Source organism: Plectropomus leopardus, chromosome 11, assembly GCF_026936395.1.
Source record: "Plectropomus leopardus strain MGB_pleo_1.0 chromosome 11, ASM2693639v1, whole genome shotgun sequence".
NCBI classification, from domain to species: Eukaryota; Metazoa; Chordata; class Actinopteri; order Perciformes; family Serranidae; genus Plectropomus; species Plectropomus leopardus.
In genome coordinates this window covers 4,057,935-4,081,286 of record NC_142186.1, presented here as the reverse complement: position 1 = coordinate 4,081,286, position 23,352 = coordinate 4,057,935, and the positions used below count along the sequence as shown (strand labels likewise).

The following is a 23,352-nucleotide window of genomic DNA, read 5'->3' as shown; positions in this document are numbered from 1 at the left end:
ACAATGACATAAAGAAGTATTGTCAGTCACTCAAGCAGCAGGACTCTAGAGATGGTGTTACTGTTGGGTCTGTTCACCACTGTAATCCAGACTGAAATATCACAACCACTATTGGATGGTTTTCCATTGAAATTCTGTACACACATTTGAATGAATGTATACATTTCCCAGCAATCTTAATTACTCAAGGTTAACCTGACTAATGTCAAACACAAGGTTCACCAGGGTCAAAGTTACCAACTACTTAGTTTACATCTACCTGATGGATTGGCAAATAAAGAGGAAAATAAAGAAATAAATAAGATGAAAATATGGTTCCTACTGACTAAGGTGATCCTCATTTTGAATTTTGTATGAAACCACAACACCAGTAATTCTATCAGTGTAAGTTGTTTAAGCAAATGCCCCAAACAACAAAGTCCTATTAATTTTGACCAAAGGAGGACATCGGACTAGAACACAATACACAACTGTTTGTTTCATATTTTGAACCAATAGTTAACATTGTTTTTTTTTTTTTTTTTTTAACCCCAAATCGAAATATTTTCCTTACTTTAACTAAGTACTTATTTTAAACCCAACTCCAACCTTTCTCCAACCTGAACCAAGTTGTCTTTGTGCCTTAACCTGACCTAACCCAACCTGATCTAGCCTAACCTAACCTAACACAACCCAACACAACCTAACACAACCTAACCATAACCTTAACCATGATGTTGTCAGTTAAAAGATGTTACACTGCTAGTGTCAACGCTGAGTAAAAACCAACTTGTTACAGAAAGCATGGACAACCATCATATCTGACATTTTTTGGGTTTCAGGTGAAAAGTCTTGTTAACTATTTGATATAGTGATGACCCATACCTATTGATATGATAGCTGGCAAATTTTAGTTAACAAGCTAGATTAAGATGTTGACCATGGCAAACAATATACCTTCTAAATATCCACATGCTAACATTGTAAGCATGGATGTTTGTGTTAGCATTTAGCTTAAAACCCTGCAATGGCTACTTTGTTTGGGCACAAAGAGCTGCTATAGACTTTTAGTCTTGTTAACATTTTATCATATAATTTATATTTCTTACACCCCTCATAATCATTTCCAAAATGCCTCTGCAGGGATATAAAATAGGACAAAATCTAAGTGTATCAGACACACTGCTCAAACCACAGAGAGACTAAATTTGTCCAAGAGTGATTTTGTGAAGGCAGTGCGTATCAGTACGGCTTTGAAGTGGCATGCTGATATGGGCATGTTAAAGTGTCGAGATGTTAATATGAGAGAAAAGTTTCAAGTGTGAAAAGATAAAAAGCTGCTGAAATGATCCAAAGCAGTTACCCAAACACTGGTTGTGAAATAACCCTCTATGGATCTCCCAACCTTCCAGGGAACACGGCGTCTCTGGAGTTTCTGAAATGAACATGAAATCATAAATGCAGATTATGTGCAGTGGGCTCCAATGTGAAAATTTTGCTACTCCACCGTAATAGTATTGTGTGACAATAACATGAACTTGGCACACCTATTTAATAAAAGGATAAAGGGTATGTAAAAAATGCAATGTAAAATGCAAGTAAATACTTTTGGTTTAAACTTTCTTTTATGAAAGAAGCACATGTTGTTGAGGTGCATTGGCCATAGATATTCCACAGTCTAACCTTTGGTCATGTTTTCTGACTTTCTGTGAAGGAGGCAAGGGGAACTAAGAGCAGGACTAAAAGAAGAAAGAAAATAAAAATAACTTCTGTTTTAATGAATCACTGGGACCCGGTTCAAAACACCTTGTAATAGAGTGACTGTAAACGTGATGTACTAAGTCAAAAAAGTGGATTTAGTGTCACGTTAAAAAAAGAGGTAGCCACTGTTGCATTTTTACTTCATTCTGTTTTTTGGCCCGCCATGACCTCAAGAAAACTGAAAACACAGGCAACACACGCACACACACAAAGACAGGCATACTCATCTGCTGAAGAACCCTGTACATCACTCTGGTCTATTGGCAATGGGAAAGATGTTTTTAGCCTGTTTTGGGCTGTATTTTCCACATTAATAAAAGCTGCCTGCATGTGCTAAATTTGGTGGAACACACCATGAACAGTTATGTCTGGCCACGTTCTCAGCTGATGCCGCACAGTGGCATACGATGCCTGTGAAAATGGGAGATTTTGCTGTCAGGATCTTGCGCTGAAATCACCCTAACCCTAACCCTCCTAAAAGACTTTAACTGTATGTTTTACACCTTACCATGTGCCTCTTTTGCCTCAACCTACTCATACATGTCAGCATGTGCTTTGGTTGACGTCATGGCATTGGTTGCCATTTGCTTTTGCCTAAACATAACCATGTGCAGCTTCATCCCACCATGTGCTTGTGTTGACGTCATGGCATCCAGAAATGTCAATGGCAGAATCAGAAGGATACCTAGAGCATAATATGTAGACGCAGATGTCAGCTGCAAAGCAGAAATATGTGGCCACTTGGGATGAGATTGTAAAGGTTCATCAAAAGCATTGATTTATGAAAAATAAAAGTAAAATTGGCAGAATATGGAGAATTCTACCTGACCTTAATTATATTCATCTTTTGAGAAAAAATGACAATCAGCCAATCTGAATAACAATAAATTGCCTCACACAGTTACTTTTATAATACAAGGATACAGAGAACAGTAACTGAATTTTGAAAAAAAAAAATTTAAAAATTAAAAAAAAAAAATATATATATATATATATATATATATATATATATATATATATATATATATATATATACATATATATATATATGTATATTTTTTTCAGACTATGCTGAGTAGGAATATGGAATCCTACTCAACAGATAGCAAGGAAGCCAGGCCACCTCCACTGTAGCATGCACACTGAATACCCATCCTTCATGCTAAATGAAAGGTGGACAAAGCGTTTGTTGAAGATGAGTGCCTGCAGAGATAACATTAAATATGCAGTTAAGGTCTCACAGATGAAAAATTACCCATTTCAATGTATCACAATCTTGTAATGCTGCTCCACTGACCACATGCAATCATGTTATTACCTGGACGATTTGTCAGTATAGCTCACTGAGTAGAGTTAATGACTTGTGATGTGCAGTGGAGATCTCGCACTTCCGCTGTCCCTTTCATTCTCCAGCTCTCCTATGTCTCTGCCTTTTACCTTTCTCTCTTTCCCCACCATGTTTTGATCCACTTCTCCTCAAATTCACAGACTTTGGAGCATTTTCAACCTGTACATTTTATCTATACCCCTGTACTTTTGACCATGTCAGAAAAAAATGAGTAATTGCGGTAATTTCAGGCTGCAGAATTTGACAAAAGGGTGGGTGAGATGGCTTCTGTGTGTAGCGTATACAGGTCGTGATGTCAATCTCAGCTCGCTGTAATGGCTCCAGGCCATTAACCCTCCCTGTCATTTGCAATGACGTGCTTTTTGAAAAAGGAAAATGGCGCTGCCCACATAACTTATACAGAAAACTCGCCACTCCTGCTGCCAGCCTGTGGCTTAGTGCCATGCTATTTTCCCCATCCACTCTATCATCATCATAGCAGTTAGATTCTGCATTAGAGGGTCCCGCAGCCTTTGATGTCCATTCAATTTCCACATCTATTTAATTGAAATAACATTACACAGACTCTCAATATAATTACTGTAAATGTCAAATGTTCGACTATTTCTAATCACTATTTTGATGAGTCACTTCTTTAACATCTTTATGTTGATTATATAAAACTCCCTTTGTCAGCTCAGCTCTGGATGTAAACTTTTCATTGTTTCAGTTTAAAAAAAAAGCAGATGTGGGCATTTTGCATAAGCAGCAATTGTCACTCTTATGGAGAAGTCAAATAAAATGGTACCACCCATCAGAGGCGTGGACTCATGTTGGACTCAAGCTGAACTCATGTCAGACTCAAGTGACAAGTTTGACGACTTCAGATTTAACTTGACTTGGACTTTAACACGACTTGTTTTGCAGTGTTGGTGAATAGTGGTAGTAGTTGGGGAGGCTGTGGCTCAGAGGTACAGTAGGTTGTCCACTAATCGGAAGATGGGGGTTCGATCCACGGCTCCTCCAGTCCGCATGTTAAAGTATCCCTGGGTCAGATACTAAACCCCAAATTACTCCCGATGGTTGTTCATTTGGAGCATGAGTGTGTATGAATGGTTGCTGTGTAGCAGTTGGCACCTTGTACGGTAGCCTCGGCTACTAGTATATGAATGTGTGTGTGAATGGGTGAAATTGACTCATAGTGTGAAAGCGCGTAGAGTGGTCAATTACAAAAAGCACTTTACAAGTTCATGTCCATTAATATGTGAATAAAGTAGTTCAAGTATTTTTTGCAGTAGCTTGCTAGTAGTTTAGCTACATTCATCTTTGTATAGTGATTCAAGTAGTTAGACTACTTTTTTGATATTTTTTGTGCAGTTTCTAAAATGAGAAGGATCAATTCATCGTTTTGCAAGCCTCAAGTCTTTGCGCTCAACTCCAGTATCCCAGGTCAAGGCTTACACGTACCAAAGTCGAGCCCCAAGTCCTAAACTTGGAGTTTTGCGTTCTAAACTAGTCATTATGTGCTCTTCAACAAATAAAATGCCACTTCAACAGTATATTAAATATACTGACAAAATCATGGACACTTGTAATTGTTGAACAGAGTGTCACTGAACATCATTGACATTGAAATTATAATATGTAAAACATAGCTACCATTTTTCTAAAGTTATTAACACCTGCTTAAATAAAAGCAAGTATATGTAAAAATGCAGTAGCTCTGTAGAAGTAGCCCACAATCTTACAGATAATTAAAAAAGTATTACAGAGAATATAGCAGGTCAAATTACATGCTAGCAGTACGAAAGTCCAGCCTGTTCCTATTCTCATTTAAACTCATAAAATACTGCCGCTTTGACAGTGCTTTTGGGATACAATCCCGTTGCCAAAAGGTACTATTTGTTTGCACGATACTCTCTTGGACGGCATCAGTTGGGCATTTGATCTTCGCTTCGCGTGTGAATGTGATGTTGTTTTTTTGTACATTAACATGTGTCTTCTTTCCCTAATACTAACCACGTGCGCTAGCATGTGTGTTTGTTGGCATCCCATCGTTGGTTACCATGCGCGCTTGTTGTCTAAACATAACTACATGCAACATCATCCCTCCATGGGCTTCTGTTGACATCACAGTAATGACATACAGGATCATAAAAAGCAGATGCAGAAGGACACCTAGAGCTTATTATGTAGACACGGAGGTCCACTGCAAAGTGGCAACATCTGACGACTTGGGATGACAATGTGTTTTGAAACCTCACCTGCCAGAAATTGCATGGGGTGAAATAAAATATTTTCAGTTTTAGATGTGAACAAAATATCATCACATAGATTCCATTTCACCACCAAATGGATTCTAACATAATTATTATTTAAACATAGTCATTTTAGTCACCTGTCTAGTTGGGAGGGCTTTACCTGTTTGATTAGGTTAAAATAAACCCTGGTATATTTGCCAAGTTAGTTCGGTACATTTGGCCTGGGGCGAAAGCTGTGAACTCTGCATGAGCAGGAGGCTCTCTATCTGCTTCAAGAGTCTGCTGCTGTTTGTTTGGGCACACAAACCAACTACAGAATGTGTGATTTTAGCATGAATTTAAGAGCTAAACTACTGTTAAATCCATCTGCTGGTTGTGAACTGTGGAGGAAGCGATCTTATAATGTATTTGTATCAGAGCCATAGCATAACATATGCATGCCAGCATGTGTGTGGGGGGTTTTCCCTGATTAATCAGACGGTCAAAAACAGTTTCAGCTACAGTGCGTTGAACTTGTATCCTCTGTGTACTTTGCAGTTCATTAAGTGTGTGACACAGTGATCCCACAGTAATGCGTCCCATGTGTTATTGCTGTAAATGAATTAAATTAACTGAAGTATGGTTGGAAAAGCACCTTTAGTGCTTATATGTCACCGATAGTGGATACTAGTTACATTTTGTAATATTGTTTTCTAGTATTTCAGTCAACATTCTAAGCACCATTTAGAAAGACTACAGCCATGCTTGGAACTTTATGAGGTTGTACTTGAGGTAAATGCTAATGACAGCATACTAACCTGACATTAATTGCTTTTGTTTAGCCAACACTTGCTGATAACAAGTTGTCACATATCAGGGCTTTGTCAGTGGAAGTTTCAGAATGCAACACTGCGATGCCAACAAAAGCATGTGGGTGGTTTAGAAAAAACCTTACTGTTTTGCTTTAAATTCATATGGGAAGCAATCCCCGGGCTCTTGGGTGAAAGTCCAGGGTGTGTTGGATCCAATCATCACCCCTCCATTCTGGCAACGCTTCAACCAGATTTTGTTCAGCAGCATGTAATAACACGACAAAAGGTTCCAACTAGCCTTGTCACAAACTGATGCTGCCTGGCGGCATATCATACTGCCACAAAAGATGGCTTTTGGGGTCAGTATCTTACACCGAAATCACTGACAAAGTAGCAGTCCTTGACTACTTCAGAATTAGATTTGGCTGATTAATCGAGAACCATATGTATTACAGTCGTCATCTTAGTTTTGTGTGTTAGCATGCTTTTAGGTCTTAAGCCCAGATGAACCAAAACAACATCAGAGGACTAGCGGCGACAAAAGCCCACGTTGTGTAGCCTCACATTGCTTTATTTTGGTCAAACAGATGCACATGAACACACCAAACAGACTGCACACCAGAGTGTAAGTTTTGCACCTGGAAACAACTCTCCATACCAGCAGATGGCAGTCGCCTGTACACATTATTCAAAAAGTGAAACAGGAAGAGCATTTAGCATGCTAGTTAGCCAGTAAGCACATTAACAACACAATCTAATGTTAAAAAAAACCACAAAGTATGGCAATGAACAACAACACAAATCATCAGCAAACATAGACAGCCAGCGCAATGACCAAAGGAAAATAATCTTACTTTATTCAACAAGTTTCTTTTGTCCTCACTTCGTCTTGACTTTAGCCCTTTGTTTACATTTCTCATTTCCGTTTATTCTCGTGTGCGCTGATCAGAGTGATTTCATTCACACTTAGGCCTTGCGGCCGCCGCCACTACACACCGAATGTTGTATGTTTCACGGCCTTTTGTATAACTAAGACTAACGGAAATGCCTTTAGTTTTGCATGTATTTTGTTGTATAAGGTTTGGACAAATTGAAATTTGAGGTCGATGATTGTTTAAAATAAAAAAGTCAGATCAAATCTAATGGCAATTCATCCAAAGTTGAGATCTTTTAGACTAGACAGAAGTGGTGGACCCAGAAACTCCTTATACCTTATACTATTCACACTATGTGAAGAAAAGATGTCACAACAATGGACACAATTGTTTGATTGACAAGGAATTTCTGGGAACTGCAGTGGAGAGGCACCACAGCAACTACTTATCGCTTAAAATGAAAATGAATGAATTAAAGAGCAAATGAGTGAATAAATATTCTTTCTTCATGGATTACTGTGTGATTTAATGCAGCTCTGACAGCCTTACTGTGAGGAAGTGAGAGATAACAGAATGCAGTAGATCATGGACATTGTGTCATTGACATCAGCTTGGATGGGGTTTTACTGTTTGGTGCCATCTCTGTCATTTATTGGAGCCATTAAATACAAAATTTGCTAAAGCATTTGTGACATTACACAGCAATGCTCATTATCATGAACAAATTATTACAGACCTACAAACTACTCATAATAACCTGAAAGAGCGCTGTGAAACAGAGGCTGAGTATACTAACTCAAACAAATCTAAGATTTAACATTTATTTATTTTTTTATATTTTCTAACAAACATTAAAGTGACATTAGTCTCCTGCAAAAAACAAACAAAAAAACAAACATATGAATCCCTAGATTAAATAAACAAAACAAACTTACCCAGTTAACGAATACTTGAATAGTCAAGAATTCAGTTCCAGACCTACAAAACAGGTTTGTTCTTTAGTGAATCATCATCTTTGTGTTCAGCAGTTTTTTTGACTCAAAATGTGGTGTTTTGTAGCTAGAGGCTGACCAATAATACTTTTTCAGGGCTGATACTGATTATTAGTAGTTACTGACACTGATAAGCGATATTTGGAACCAATGTGCATGTACAATAAAAATGAAATTCTGTCTGTCAGTATTTAGAATTTGGAATATAACAGACTTCAATACAAAACTTTGTGCAAATGCCTTTAGCAAATGTTTAATCAAAACTGAAACTTTAATCATCATATGCAGAAAGTACCCAGCAACTTATTTTATAAAGTCAAGTGAAAATTAAAAAATAAAAAATGGATAAATTCAAATAGCTCCCTGGGGTTTTACAAAGTAAAAGTTCTTCCAATGCTGACACTTTCTTTGCACTTTTAATTTATTAAGTTTTTTTAAATATCATTAAAATATAACACCAATACAGATAATCTGCAAAATACCAAATATCTGCCCCAGTAATGCGGCCAGGCCGATAATCTGCCGACCCCTAGTTTTAGCAACCCATCTATGTTTTTTTTGTGTGTTTTTATTTTTTTACTGGCTTGAAAAGCATTTTTTAATTTATTTTTATTTATTTATTTTTTTTCAGAGAGATTCCTGCTTTTTGTGCCAGGATTGCTCCGCCAAAAGTGGGTGTTGTAAACCAAGATGTGATCTTTTTTCCAAGCATTACCAAGCTATTTTTGGTGCCTAAATCTAAACACATGTCAACCACAGGTGCTGCTGAAACATTAAATTTGAATGTATCTGCCACATAATAATGTGCACATGTTAACATATCCAGGGTTTGCAGAAACATACAATGCCAACATTTTTTCTTGTGCATGGGTTGCGCCATGTTTGGGTCAGTTTTGCACCTTCAGACAGGACTTTATTAGCATAGTCTCTTGGCTGTGGTGGTGCGTGCATAGAGATTACTGAAATGTTCAGTTGAATCAGCATAAATCTCAAAGCTTTGCTGAGAAGAAGCTTCCTGTCCAAACTATATCTGATATGACAGACTATTCAACAGTCATGTTGTCTTCCAAATGTTTTCTAGGTAATGCAACACTTTGGAATATTGCTGTAATGTTTTGGTACATCCCTGCAATGAGCGATTGTTCGATGAGTTTTAAGGGGGGTTTAAGGGAGATAATATATAAGTGATACTGCATTAATTAATAATTAATTAATTAATTGGACGTTTTGACCACTTAAGAGAAGTGCAATGAGCTGAAAACACAAATAAGAATTATGAGAGGGGGCTTATGGGTTAGAAATATAAATCAGTGAACCACAAGAGGTTAAAAGAACACATATGACTCAGAGAACTGCACAGTTGGTTATAAATACTCTGTCGGTTTTTCACCTGCAGTAATCCCTCTTTCACATTATACACATTTGATCTGTTGTTAATCTGAAAATGTTCGTAAATGCAGCTTTACCATTTGTTGACATTATGTAAATCCAGTGTTTTGATAAAAGAAAGCACAAAGACAGTTGTCGCCACATGCAGTCGCTGTGTAATCAGCTCTGTGTCTGCTGCAGCGTCACGCTCCGCTGGGCTGAGAAGTGTTTGCTGATATTGTGTTTTTTTTCTCCAAAGCCACACAGGTCAGCCCCTCAGAACTGCAAGATGTGTTTCAGGAGACCTCCTCCAATATCTTCCAGATCAACGCCAACGGTAAAAAGCACCATTTATCACTAAAGCTGTGTGTGTGTGTGTGTGTGTGTGTGTGTGTGTGTGTGTGTGTGTGTGCGTGTGTGTGTGTGTGTGTGTGCATGCATGCATTTGTCCTTGCGCTCCAGTCCTAACATAAATACTTTGAGACTTTTGACCAAGGACATTTTGGCCTTGGGCCTCTCTTCAAATGGATTTTGAGATTAGGATCTGGGTTTATTCTGAAAATAGGTCAGAGTTATGGTGGTTTTAGGATCACAGTTTGGATTTTGATATAAGATTAGAAGTAGTACTACAGTTAAATTAAGGTTAAGTTTACTTCAGGATTAAAGCTATGGTTTTAGGATGTACTTAGAAGTAGTCATTGGTTTATAGCAGGGTTAAACTACTTTGCATTTTGGCTTTCTAGAGCTGGTCTAGAATTAGGATGCGGGTCTTTTTTTTGAAGAAGTACTTTTAAATTGGAGTTGAATATAGTTTGAGATTTTATGTTGAGTGTTGGAGTCAAATTATCATTAGCAACACATTTTAAAGAGGTAAATGTGGCATTATTTCTTGGGTTAAGGTTAAAGATTACAAATTCTACTACATTTTAAATATGCTTATTTTTAGTTTAGAATCAAATTTTGAATAAGGGTTAAGTTTAAGATTTATGGCTGAGGTCAGGGTTCAGATAGTTAAAATAACTCTAGCAGTACGTATTGGTATTAGGGTCAAGGTTGAAAGTAGTGGGCCTTCAGAATTTAAATTTGATTCGTGGTAGTTTGTTTGGATTATGGCTTCAGTTTAAAGCCATGATTTTTGAAAAAAAAAAGTCTAAGGTAAGTCTTAAAATTTATGCAAAGGCAAGTTTAGCATGTTACCTTTAAAGATTGAAACGTGTTAAAACTGGAATTAGCACTTCATTTAAATAAGGCTGTAAGAAGAAATATAAGGATTAAAGCTAGATTGTTGAATTTATGGTAATTTTAGGTCTATATTTAGCATCGGGGTAGTTGGAAGAGCGTTGCTTTAGTTTAGGGTTATTTTTAGAATAAGTATTAGGTTTAAACCAGGGTTATAAACAGTAGTGTAGGATTAGGAAATCTTTAACAGTTCTAAACCTTATCTCTATTTTATTTGCTGGTCATCACTCTTTATCGCAATTCACCTGTTTCACAAAGGATGAAATGCAATGAAAAGTCATATTAAACATGGTGAGAATTTGCTCTAAATGAGTGTTAAAGTAATTTTCAACTAAGATTTTAGTTTAGTAAGACAAAATCATGGTAAGTTTTCTTTGAGGGTCAGTTCAGCAGGAAATAAAAAAAATAAAATAAAAAATACAAACATTTTAGAATTTCAACAGCTGTTTCCCTTTCTAGAAATCATTACCCATGATAATCCCCACACCTTGTTGTGAGCAGTTTCATATCAGTCATGTGGAATCTTGAGTTACTGGATCACGATTTCTGCAAAGAGACATTACTGTTAAGTTTTTAAATTTAATTTTTTGGTGCTTTGAGCACCACCAGCAGAGTGCCATCTAGTTCCATTATACTGGAGAGAAGGCAAACATCTCTACAGTCGATATGTCCAACACTCTGCAACTCTTTCTAAAGCAATCTAGACTACTAAATAGCACTACAGGTAAGGGGAAAATATGCATTTTTGATTTTGGGGTGAACTCTCACTTTAGTAGGCCTGAGTGCTCAATACCTACGTTCTTGTTTAGCTTTTAATTGAACTTAACCTATTCATTATTTGACTATTAATTCATAGATTTTTAGTATGTTTAACTGTTTTATTAGATGGTATATTTTTTAAACATTTTTAACATCTTTTTCATTTGATCTGTTATCCTTTTATTTTCCTTTTATCGACTATTTAGGGTATTTTATTTTTTTTATTCATTTTACTTAATGGCATTTATTCACTTTTATCTTTTATCTATAGGTTTTATCTTGCCTCTGGTGTTTCCTCACTTTTGATAGCATTTAATCAGTTCCTGGTTTGAATAAGAACTCATATTGTATTGCTTTAATTAATTACAAAGTCTTGCTTTTTTACTCGTGTGTGTGTGTGTGTGTGTGAACGTGTGTGTATGTGTGTGTGTGTAGGTAGGTGACTTCTGGTTTTATTGTATAAAGCACTATGTGTTACAGTTTTGCTTGTATGGAAAGTGCTATATAAATTATATCTGAGTAACTGACTGAGTGTGTTTGCAACTCCCATACACACTCATTGTTGGTATTGTTCCTCCAGTTGTCACACTAGAGAAGAATCTCCAATCACTGGGAACATCTAGAGACACAGCAGAGCTACGACAGAGTCTGTGAGTAACACACACACACACGCATGCACACACGCACGCACACACACACACACACACACACACACACAAACACACACTCAAAACACACAGACACATACACTAGTGGACAATGGAATGAACTAATTCATTGACTCACTGCCTGCACTTGAGTATACATTTGAAATATCTGTATTTTACTTGAGTTTCTCATTTAGTGACACTGTATATTTCTACAGTAGAGGAACTCAGTGTGCACACATCCAGGCAAAAATACTCAGGTGCAAGACAAAAAGTACCTTGCTGCAGGGCACAACACATTGTTAGGCAGCAGTTTAGACTTCTACTCTACAACATTTCAGAGTGAGATAGGCCATATTTTTACTCCACTACATATGTCTGTCTGCTTTAGTTACTAGTTACTTTACAAATCTCTACATAGATACAGTACCATGAAAAACTTTTCAAATGATAATGGATAGGAAAAAAAAATAACTTATATGAATAAGTAAAGTTATTAAATTGTAAATTAATCAATTAGTCAATCTAAAAAATGCATCAGCAAGGGAGGGCACTGTGGTGCAGTGGTTGCTAACAAGAGCATTCCAGGTTTGGGCCTGCCAGCTAGCTGTGTTGAGTTTGAATGTTAGTTAGGTCTTTATTTCAAACATGCCAATTAAAAATAGGAGACAAAAATAAAATGTGAACAAAAAAACCAAAAAAAAAACAACAACAGAATGCCCATCAGACATATTCAATAAACAAACATAAGATTTTATTTTTAAAAAGTTAATTCTATGCATGAATCCTTTATGTGCTAGCATGGCTTCTAAAGAAAAGGCCTTAAAAAGGCCCAACTTTACAGCAGAAATGTTAACAGCCTGGTACCAAAAAGGATTTTGGTCTCCTCAGGCAATTTCCCTGTTTATGACAACTGCACAGGGAACAAATTTCTGTACAAGTCAACTATTTAAATGTTATTGAGGCTCAAAGTTATGCAAAATTGAGGGCGCGGTTGCTCACAAGTTGCTAACACGGCGACAACATTGATTAGGTAACGTGATCATGGCGTATAACCATCGCTGTATTTGATGCTATTTCAGTGTGTTTTAAGATCCTCCAAGGAGCTGAATGTTCAGTTGTTCTGTTGAGAACATTTTAATTAAATATTTTAAGCCCATTCTTCATTAGTGAAAATAAGCATTTGCATTGTCAAATTTACCCAAGATGACGACAGCTAAAATGACAAACTCAAGGCTTAAAAGTCCACACACCATTGGATGATCTCAATGTGGCCATATCCATTAGGCTACTTTATGCAGTCTATGGAAATAATATATTAAAGTAGCTAGTAATATGATATAATTACATAAATTATATAAACACACAGGCCCTTTTTCTTCCACCTCCACTCCTGAGACACACAGAGACACACCTCCCAGCAACCCCTTCACTTTCTTTGTACCTACTTGGTGGTCCAGCTCAGTTTAAGCGTTTCATTTATCTCCACTTACCAGAAAAGTGCTTATTTTCTCTTTGTTTCATCGCCCTTTTTCATATTGATTATTCTTTTTTAGTTGAGCTGCCAGCAATTACCAGATTCAAAGCTGATGACAAAGTGGCCAATCTAAGATGATTGTGTCTGTTTAAAATGCATTATATCCCACTGTGTTGGCTGGCATGTCATCAATTCTATTGAATATTTTTTTATGATCGCCTTGGAAACTTACTGACAGTGCTCGGCTGCTTTTATTTTTAACTGCCCATTTTCCTTCAGCGGTATTGATGCTGGATGCAAACAACACATCCAGTGCCTCCAACTGATGCAAATTACATCCAGTATGATTTGTTGTGTTGTGGAGCAGCTCTGGGTTTTTTAAAGATTGTTCCAGAAACCAGTCAAGAATTGAATGGGGACTTCAAGAGCTCATTCACCATGGGATTTTGTTTTGATCCTTTGTTTTCTCCGTTTTTTTTTTTTTTTTTTCTTATTCCCTGTGATTTGACATGATCTTATTCTTATGACACAATATTATGACATTTAAGCTGCATACCAAAAAATGATTAAGATAATAATGTCATTATTTGGGGTTTATATGAATAGTTACTTTATTCCAATGTGGTTCAATTGTCAAATTTGAGGGCAGGAAGGCACCATGCATATAGAAAGGACCAACCTCAAGCTTTCTTTATGAGAGTCTATTGACTGAAATGTTGTTCCTGTAGGTTAGAATAAGCGTGGTCAGTTTTAGAGAAAACTGGGACAAAAATGGTGGCAATATAACTTTAGTCACTAAAGTAATATAGCAGGAAGAGATGGTCTGAGGTACTTTTTCTCTTCATATTGAGTAAAGGCTCTTATTATACAATTCTTTTAAAATATTGTCTGGAGCTTTTATATGACTTTATCTTCTTCAACATGTGGACTATACCCAGGTTTCATGAGATTCTAGATGTTTGACTGAGCACTCCAAGGTTTTCTCATCCATATTGGTTTAAAAACTAAAACTCAACCATCTATGGAGATTATGGTATCATTAGGTGAGTTTCCATTAACCCTCAAAGTGCGCGAACTGAAAATATTAATGTAAAATATGCCACATTGAAACACGTCAAACACACATTGATTGCAAAAAACTTTTATGTTCGCATGAGGTGGTATTGGTATTGGTATTGGTAAATCATTGACTATCACCTTCCAGAAATCCCTCATATGTAGCCGCTCCCATGTATAAGGGTATTGCCTTTTCATTATTGCTCGCATAACGTCGCCTTTGATTGGAAATGATGAAAGCTAGTGTGGTGACTGTAATAGAAATAAAGCTGCTAATGTTTGAACATCCATCGCCATGCTTCTTGGAATGTTATCACCAGAGGAGGAACGCAGTCATCTTCCAGTTGTGTTTTATCGTCATTTTGCACAAATCTGCTAAATGGACTGAAAGTGTTTTCTCAGCTGCTATTTTTAAGGTAAAAAATGAACTTTTAACCTCAGCTCCTATCTGTTATTTTTATTGATTATTTCTTATCATTATCAACTACATATTATCACCCTATGAGTTTCACGTTCATGTTCATGTTCATGTAAGCCTGCATTTTCAATGCAGAGTAGACTTTTGGGGATAGAATCCTATTTATTTGATCAAAGTTAGGTTTGTCAAACGCCTGATGCCAGATGCATAAATCTGTGTAGATTCAAGAATAAAGCTTTGTGTACACACGAAAGCAGAAATAGCAACCAATTCTCATTCCCTGGTTGTGAAATGCAAAGAATTTGTCACATCCCTCAGCGTCTCAGAGCAACCCACAGAGCATCCTTTAGCTTCTCAATGTGATGCAAACACCTTGTAACACATATTTAATGTTGTGAAATGGTGGTGGTTAGATTTAGGTAACAAAATTGCGCAGTTTGATTTAGAAGAATGATCATGTTTTGGGTTAAAAAGGGTAAGCTTTTTTGACATAACAATAACATAACATGGTGAAATTGCATCGAGTGAGTTATATCATTGCATGATAACTGTATATGTTACATTAAAACAACTGACTTTTGGTTTCACACAAGACACAAACCATGATCTCCTGTTTAAAAGTCCTATGTTTGTTTGACTCATCTATCTTCCCTCCCACCCCATACAGACTCTCTCACTCTTAAAATATCAGTTGCAGTTGCAAGTGTTGCCACAGATAGCCTTGAAGTTAGTTCAATGCCTAGTGCATCTCAGGAAGGAAAAATTAAGTGCAATAGATTTTAAATTGCAGATTACCAAAATGTAATATAAAGCATATATTTTAATTAAGGTGCAAATCTTACAAAGAAGCCATTCATCTGATAGCTTGAAGTTTTCTTTCTACACTGCTTTGAGACAGTTTAAACTTGCTATAACCAATTTCCCTATTAATGACAACTGTACTGAGGAGGGTGAATTTTTACAAAACTCACCTTTTCGATTTTTTAGGACTTAAAGTTAAGCATAATTAAGCCTGTGGTCACTCCCAAGTCATAACCACAGTGACAACATTGGATAATTAACGTAGGCCTAACCATGGTGTAACCCCAGATTCACAAAGTATAAGGCATAAACCTCAAAATTCACAGTTTTAAACTTGTCATGCTGCCAACCATTTCCAGATCTTAAATAATTTGGACATGGGTAGAATGAAAATACTTTCAGATTATAAATAAAAATTCCTTCTCCTGAGGTACCCTTATTGCGACACGTGTGCAGCCAATTGTTCCTATTACGTTTCAGAGACCAAACATTGCTGCAATTTGCATTTTAATGTGAGCCTATTCACCTGCAGTGTTTAGGCATCAGATGTACCTCTTACTTTAACAATGACATCAAAGTCAGAGGTACCTTTAATAATGCCATCTCTACACAGTAGGTACCGAATGTCCTAATGTAGACTGAGATATTCCAGAGCCGTCTGCCTGCTCCCTCTGAAATGTTCCTGTTGCAAGTAACCCAAGAATTTTTAAAACCTGCAGATTTACAGGAATTGGATGTTTTCTCAGTTTCTCACAAAGCTCAGGTAGAACATAGCCAGAATATCAGAAGGATCTCTAAAGACTTGTCTTATATACACATCGTCAGGGCCTTTCAACAGTGCCACAGCAGCTGCAGCTTTTTATAGAACCCACAGGGTAATCAGTGAATCACTCACCTTTAAACTGTCATCAGCAGCGATGTCTCAATTCACGTCAAAGCACTGAAAATGGAAATGATTTAGTCTATAACACTAATATCTTTGCACTTTGCAGAGTAGAAAATAAAAACAAACAAACAAAATAAAAACAAGTGGCAAATATGTCAAAAGAAAACCAGAAAACAGTGAGACCAGATACATTTTTTTTAAATAAAATTTATGTTAAATTCTGTCTCACCTTAATTTTTCATATCACACTTGGCTTGTTCTAAAAAACATGTGTGCACGGTCTGAGGTATGCATGAGGCACACACATTCTCACAACATATTCTCCTTTATAAATACCAGTTTATGTATAGGAAAATGCATATACATCACATATACATTTGGCCCCTGCTCTTTCATGAGGGCAGACATCCCCGGTGTGTCAAGTCAGACTTTTAAATAAAAGATTTTTACCATGAAACTTCCCAATTTGGTTATTTACATTTCACACTGACATTCATTTCATATATTAGTTTTCTGAAAGTGTAATGATTATATATATTTTTGCATAATATATATTTGCATATATGTCCTGAACAGTAATCTGTACAGTGGGTAAAGCCAGGTTCCAAATTTTCGTTTCATTTTGTTGACATTATAGTCCAGGTGATATGTGCTAAATTTGAGGTGATATGTACACTTGTTTTTTTTTCAAAAAGCATAAAACTTAAAGCATAAAACTTAAAGTCATAGCAGAATAATATATTTTGTATCATATGTCCTGAACCAAATATGAGAACACAGAAAAGGTGTAATCTGTCCCTATGTTTTTTTATGGTCAAGAATTACAATAATACCACATACAATCTGAGACATACATTTGTTCTCTCAGTTACACCTGATTCACACTGAACATGGAGGCAGTGTGTGAGCATCACCAAACCCGTTTTTTTTTGTTTGTTTTTTTTTTTTGGTTTTTTTTGGTGCCCTTGTTAACAAGTTAGAGCATCCACTCAACATACTCAGCCTTTCCTGCTTTCATTTTAAAATAAAAGCCCTCTGACAACTTCTCTGTTGACAGAATCCCATCAGTTGTTGACACACGACATTTTATTTTGAAACATTTGCAGGGCCGTGATGTTGACAATGCAGGAGCTTGCAGGACTTCATCAGTGAGTGGAATTTGTGCTTGTGAATGTGACATTACAGAAATCATAGCAGCAGGCAGCTCTGCAGCCACAATGCTCACAGTGTGAATGCCACAAGCGTGCAACGTGCTGCAGTGCGTTGAGGTTGCTGTCACAAACTGCTTCCACATCCAATGTGAATTCAGCCTTAGTGAAGCAATTACAGATTCCAAATCAAAAGGAATTTTGCTGTTATTAGTCCCATAACTGTTACTAATATTATTTGTAATGATAAATTATCGCCATTGGGCTCAGTTTTATTTATAAGGTGAATTTCATAATAAAGCCTTGTATTTATCCATACATTTTTTATTTATATATTCTTTAATTTATTAACTTCACTGTAAAAGTTTCAAGTTTAAAATTTGCCTTTGCAATAAAAAGTACTGGTACAATTTTAGAAGTTTTGTTTTAGCACCAATCCCAGAGGCATGTGAGATATGTGTGAGATGTGAGACTAACAAACTTGTGTTTTTATCAAATATTCATTTTGTGTGAAGTATTCCGTTAAGATGGCTAAACATTCATTCACCCAAATGTTGACTTTACCAGGAAGTAGTGGCTCAGGGTCTTTAATGGTTTTGAAAACAGAAATTGCACACATCCTCACATTGACTGACAACCCCGACACTCTCTGCTCCCCTCTCCTGCACCGTGTCTCCTTCAACCTTAACTGCAGTAACATACAACACACCAACATACACAGCAGCAATCTGATCTCTATCCAGACACACTGAAAAAGGCTGAATACACACATACTCACAAGCACACACACACACACACACACACACACACACACACACACGTTCCTCTGTAAGAAACAAGACTCTTGAGTTATGTGAAATATAAGCAAGTCTTGTTTGTGCCCGTGGTAAGAATGGGAACCCGCCATCTGCCTTCCTGTCTTCAGGCAAAAAAACTCAAATCTCACGGTTAATAGAATTTGACCCGCCCCTGTAATCGTGGAAATGCACACGGCAAAAAGTCTAAGTAGATTAATGGCCGGCACCCCCTGAGTGTCATTGTCTTTGTTAACGCATTAGACATTCACTGGTGTTCTGGCGGTAGCATGCCAGAGGACACCGGGCTGTGTTTGGAGGAGAGCGCCCCCGACTGACTGACGCTCCCTCTGCAGACACAGTATATTACAGTGCATCATAATGCCAGACACACTCTGCAGCAAAGAGGGAAATAACTGAAATTAAACAAGAGCAACTGAAACATTGCAAATAATTGCAGCACTTGGATGATTTTCTTTTTTAAAATGTTTCAAACATTACACATTGTGGAAAGTAAGGACACGTGAAGCTATGTATGCATTACCAAAGTATTTTTCTTTTCTCATACTTTGTCCTTGTATTCCACCTCATTTCAGAAAGAAAATGATTACTGGATGTAAAGCAAGTGAAACTTCATAGAAATCAACTGGTCTCATTAATTTTAGAAAACAGGGTGATAGCAGTCAACATTGTCAGCAAAATGTGTCAACCTCTGCTTGACAGATTGCCATCAAATTTAGTACATACATCCAAACTTCATCATCAGGTCAACAATTTGTCCAATACTTAAGTTTATGACAAAAACTAATGACATTCCATCAGCCTCAGCTGCAGTTTGTGTTTACTGCTAATTAACAAATGTTAACATGCTTAGGGCTCAGCTAAGATGATCAACATGTTAAACATAATAGGCATGCATGTTTAATATTACCATGTTAGCTTTGCAGCCTTTTCTCATTCCCACATCGTCAAAAACTGATGCTCAGCCTCTAATAGTGATGCACAGGGCACACGAAAGTCTTCCACCTCTTCTTCCTCAGACCTTATGCAGACTTTCTCGCTCTTTATAGTATGCCAGTTGCCCACAACATCAAGTATTGCTGTTGTACAGAGCATAAAAACATATGAAACAAACAACATATGAAAGGATAAAGACTTACTAAAAATCAGTAAAGAAAAAAGAAAAAAAAAGGTAAAATTATTTACTAAATAATTTACAAATGCTAAACAATAAAATGAAATAAAATTAAAGGAGCAAAAGTCCAGACAAGAGGTGCAAAGATAACATGAGGTGCAAAGTTATAAAAGTTATTTGAGAGCTCTACCATTTAGACACTAAAGGGTACATTGGTTAACTCATTTAGTGCCAGCCCTATTATATAATGGAAAGTGGCTTATGCCAGCTTTTCCGGCCATTTTGAGTCATCTTTCAAGACCCACAGAATATTTTATACAAAGACTAGCTCAAATGAATGAAGAAACTCTCTTTTTCGTCATGGAAAAAAATGTCTGTTTGCACCTTGTTCCATTCTTGATTTTTTTTGAAGTTGAATATTGAATTGATGAAGCTTTGTTGCTGTAGTTTCAAATCACCTCCGTACAGATCACTCTGCTCTCTGATTTTGATTTTTTTGATTTTTTGAATGACATACATATGCGTCAATGGCACTCAATGGGTTAATGATGCCTAAACATTTTGTTTGTTTTCTGTTGATAATCTTTACAAATGAATAAAACTATTATAATTTTCAAAGTATAAATGGAATTGCCACATGTAAAAAGCTAATGTTTGGCTAAAACCACATTGCAGTGGCATGACTTTAATGTGACCACCATAATAAGGCTGTAAAACTGTGTTTGACGTAATGATGCTCTGTTGCCTCATTTAGCTACATGTTAGCACCACCTTTTTTAACCCTTAGGGACTGTTTGGCATGTTTTATGCGCTTTTCATTTTTCAATTTTTCCTTTTATATTTTTGGGTTTGTCCATGCATATGGCATACATTTTACTGCAAGATTATATATTTTTGTTTAATCTTGGAATTTCTGGTTCAGCTCTTACAATGAAACTAAAACACAGTGTAAACAAAATTGTTGCATTCATACTGTTAAGTGCAAAAAATGTGCCATTGAAACCCATTCAAACTGCAAGTTTTGATCCCACAGCTATTTATTTTTTTTCCACCTGATTCTCATTTTTACCATATTTGGCATATGGAAAAATGCATGCTATTTTGACAGGTGCACTGTCACAATCAATGCTGCTGCAAAATATTGACATATCCCAGACTGTGAAATTCTGAAACTTAATGAATATCTTATATTTATGATTAGGACTGATGGTTAAAAGAATAACTCAATGAAAGAAGAAAATAATATTAATGTATAATATCTTTTAAAACTTGATTTTGTGTGTATAATAGTAAAGCAGGCCCAAAGGGTAAAGATATGGAAAAGCCTCAAAGTTCACCAGTGGGGTATTTACTGACGTATTTCATGTTGCTGTACAAAACATGAAAGTCTCTTAAGCTTGTGTTCAGCACAGACCTTTTTTCAGGCATCTCATCAAAAACCCACTGACTTGAAAATGAGCCAGGAGTTCTATAATGCTAATGCATTTCTATGTTTCAGGACTTATTCCTGCAGCACTCAATTTGGATAACTTCTTGGAATATTCATAACACACTTGCATTATCCCAACACCCAGCACAACAGTGTGTGCCAGCACAAACAGGGGATTCCTTCAGTGAACACACAGTTGCATGGACCAACACATTTACCGGCATAACACACAAGGCTTCAGTCATAGAACTGGTAATTACAGCTCTATGTTACCACTTCACAGCTGTAAAAGCACTTCCTAGACAGAAATGGAAATTCAATGCAAACATGGCAGGGCCCAAGCAGGAAATGGGCAGAAATGTCACAGCCATCTTTTCAGCCTCAGATCATGACTGTGTAGATGCACCTCCCCACCTCATCCTCCTCCACTCTTACACAACAAGCAGGCATCACTCTGCCTCTCAAACCCACGTGAAAGCACCGCTTTCATACAGCCATGTGTATGTGTGAACCAGCAGTAGGTGTATGTTCTGTTGGTGATGCACATTTAAATGTCAGATGGATTTCATAACAGCAGCTATGCGTGTTCGTATAGCTATAATTTTCCTGTGTTTGTGATGCAGGAGCTGAACTCTACTTTCCTGTTGCTCTTATGGTAGTCTCTTGATATCCACCTGAAATATACATCCCTATAGATGTAAAAAAAAAAAAAAAAAGATCAGGTTAGAGTTGAGTTGATTTCCAATTTTACTTGGTACAGTCAGGTATATGAGCTTTAACCAGTTAGATGCTATCACCATTTGTCATAATTTCACGCTCTGGCAGTTTTAAAAGTAGCCTACCACAATGCTTAATCAAAGTGATTCACTCTTTGAAACCTGAGCAAATTTCTCTTAAAAAGGTTAACAAGAAATGCCTCAAAAAATAGCAAGAAATTATTTAAAATTTACAAGAAAATTACTAGGCAAAATACAAAACCCCCCTAGAAAATAACTTCGTGAGGGTGATAAAAAATTAATTATATAACAATTATTATATAATATATAATTATGAGCAAATTTTCAGGCAATTTTCTCATCACCATTTACTAATCTTTTTGCAATTTGCGGGATATTTCTAGCCAAGTTGCTCATTATGTATTTTCCCATGTTTTTGAAAGAAATCAAACCAGTTTTCTCAGGTTGAAAGGTAATTATATGAACATTATATATTATATTATACATACGTACTAATATTAATATTAGTAGTTCGGTTTAAATTTTATTGATATATTCTACACTTTCCTACTTCTTTTAAGACTTTTGAATGGGAGCATCTGTAACTAAAGGCAATTTCCCCTCAGGGATCAATAAGGTATTTCTGATCTGATTCTTATCTGATCTGATATTACTGTATGTTGATCAACACAGAGAAACGAACGGAGCCACTATTGTCCAATAGGTTTTGTGTAGTTTAGCGTCAGGAACAGTAGAGAGATTGATTTTAAGCTGAGGGGGGAGAGAAGTGCACACCCTGTTATGTTTATTTTTTGGGGTGAGGAGAGGAGACATGGCGACATCGAATTATTCTCTTAAAAAGACTAACATTGCGCCAGTATGACAACATTTTGGAAGAGCTGTCTTACTGGCTGCAGATGTGTGAGCTGAACTTTCGCTGTGTTTTGTTTTATCACTGTCGTTGCTCGGAAGAAGATCGGCTGATTCATGAAGTTGAAATAAGGAATTATTCATACAAAACCTCCATGTTTAACTACAATTGACCATCGCTAACAACAAGCTAGGCTAATCTTTCTTGCTGTTAGCTATATTTTATGTAATTTCCAATTAATGTCACAATTTAAAACATGTTTTCTGCTTTAAAAAGTAATATTACAAATGTATATAAATATAACAGATTTAGCAATTGGGCTACTCACCCATCTTTTAAGTGTTTATGTCTCTGGTCTGATTTTGAGCGCACAGCTGATAGCTGCATGGTTTGTTTACGTTAAGTGACAGAGGTGCATATTTAATGGATTCATTGTGGACAGAGAGCTCCAATGTTACTGATGTTACAATGTCATTGTGTTCCAATGAGGGGCACCTGCTGAGTCAAGAGGGGCACCTGTTAAAATTGGGTAAGCCGTTTCGGTCTGGTGTTTGGCTTAATATCAAACTGGTTTGAAATGTTCACAGTGGCCCGACATTAGATCAGGCGCTTTATCAGTGTG

General features: G+C 36.6%; 1 protein-coding gene across 1 annotated transcript in view; it reads left to right on the top strand.

Moving 5' to 3' along the window:
• tsnare1 (T-SNARE Domain Containing 1) overlaps positions 1-23,352 on the top strand; it is a 201,540-nt gene that overhangs the window by 60,826 nt on the left and 117,362 nt on the right. The window contains exons 3-4 of the mRNA XM_042490496.2: positions 9,614-9,691; positions 11,933-12,002. Of these exons, the coding sequence (XP_042346430.1) occupies positions 9,614-9,691; positions 11,933-12,002 (148 nt within the window). The remainder of the gene's footprint in view (positions 1-9,613; positions 9,692-11,932; positions 12,003-23,352) is intronic.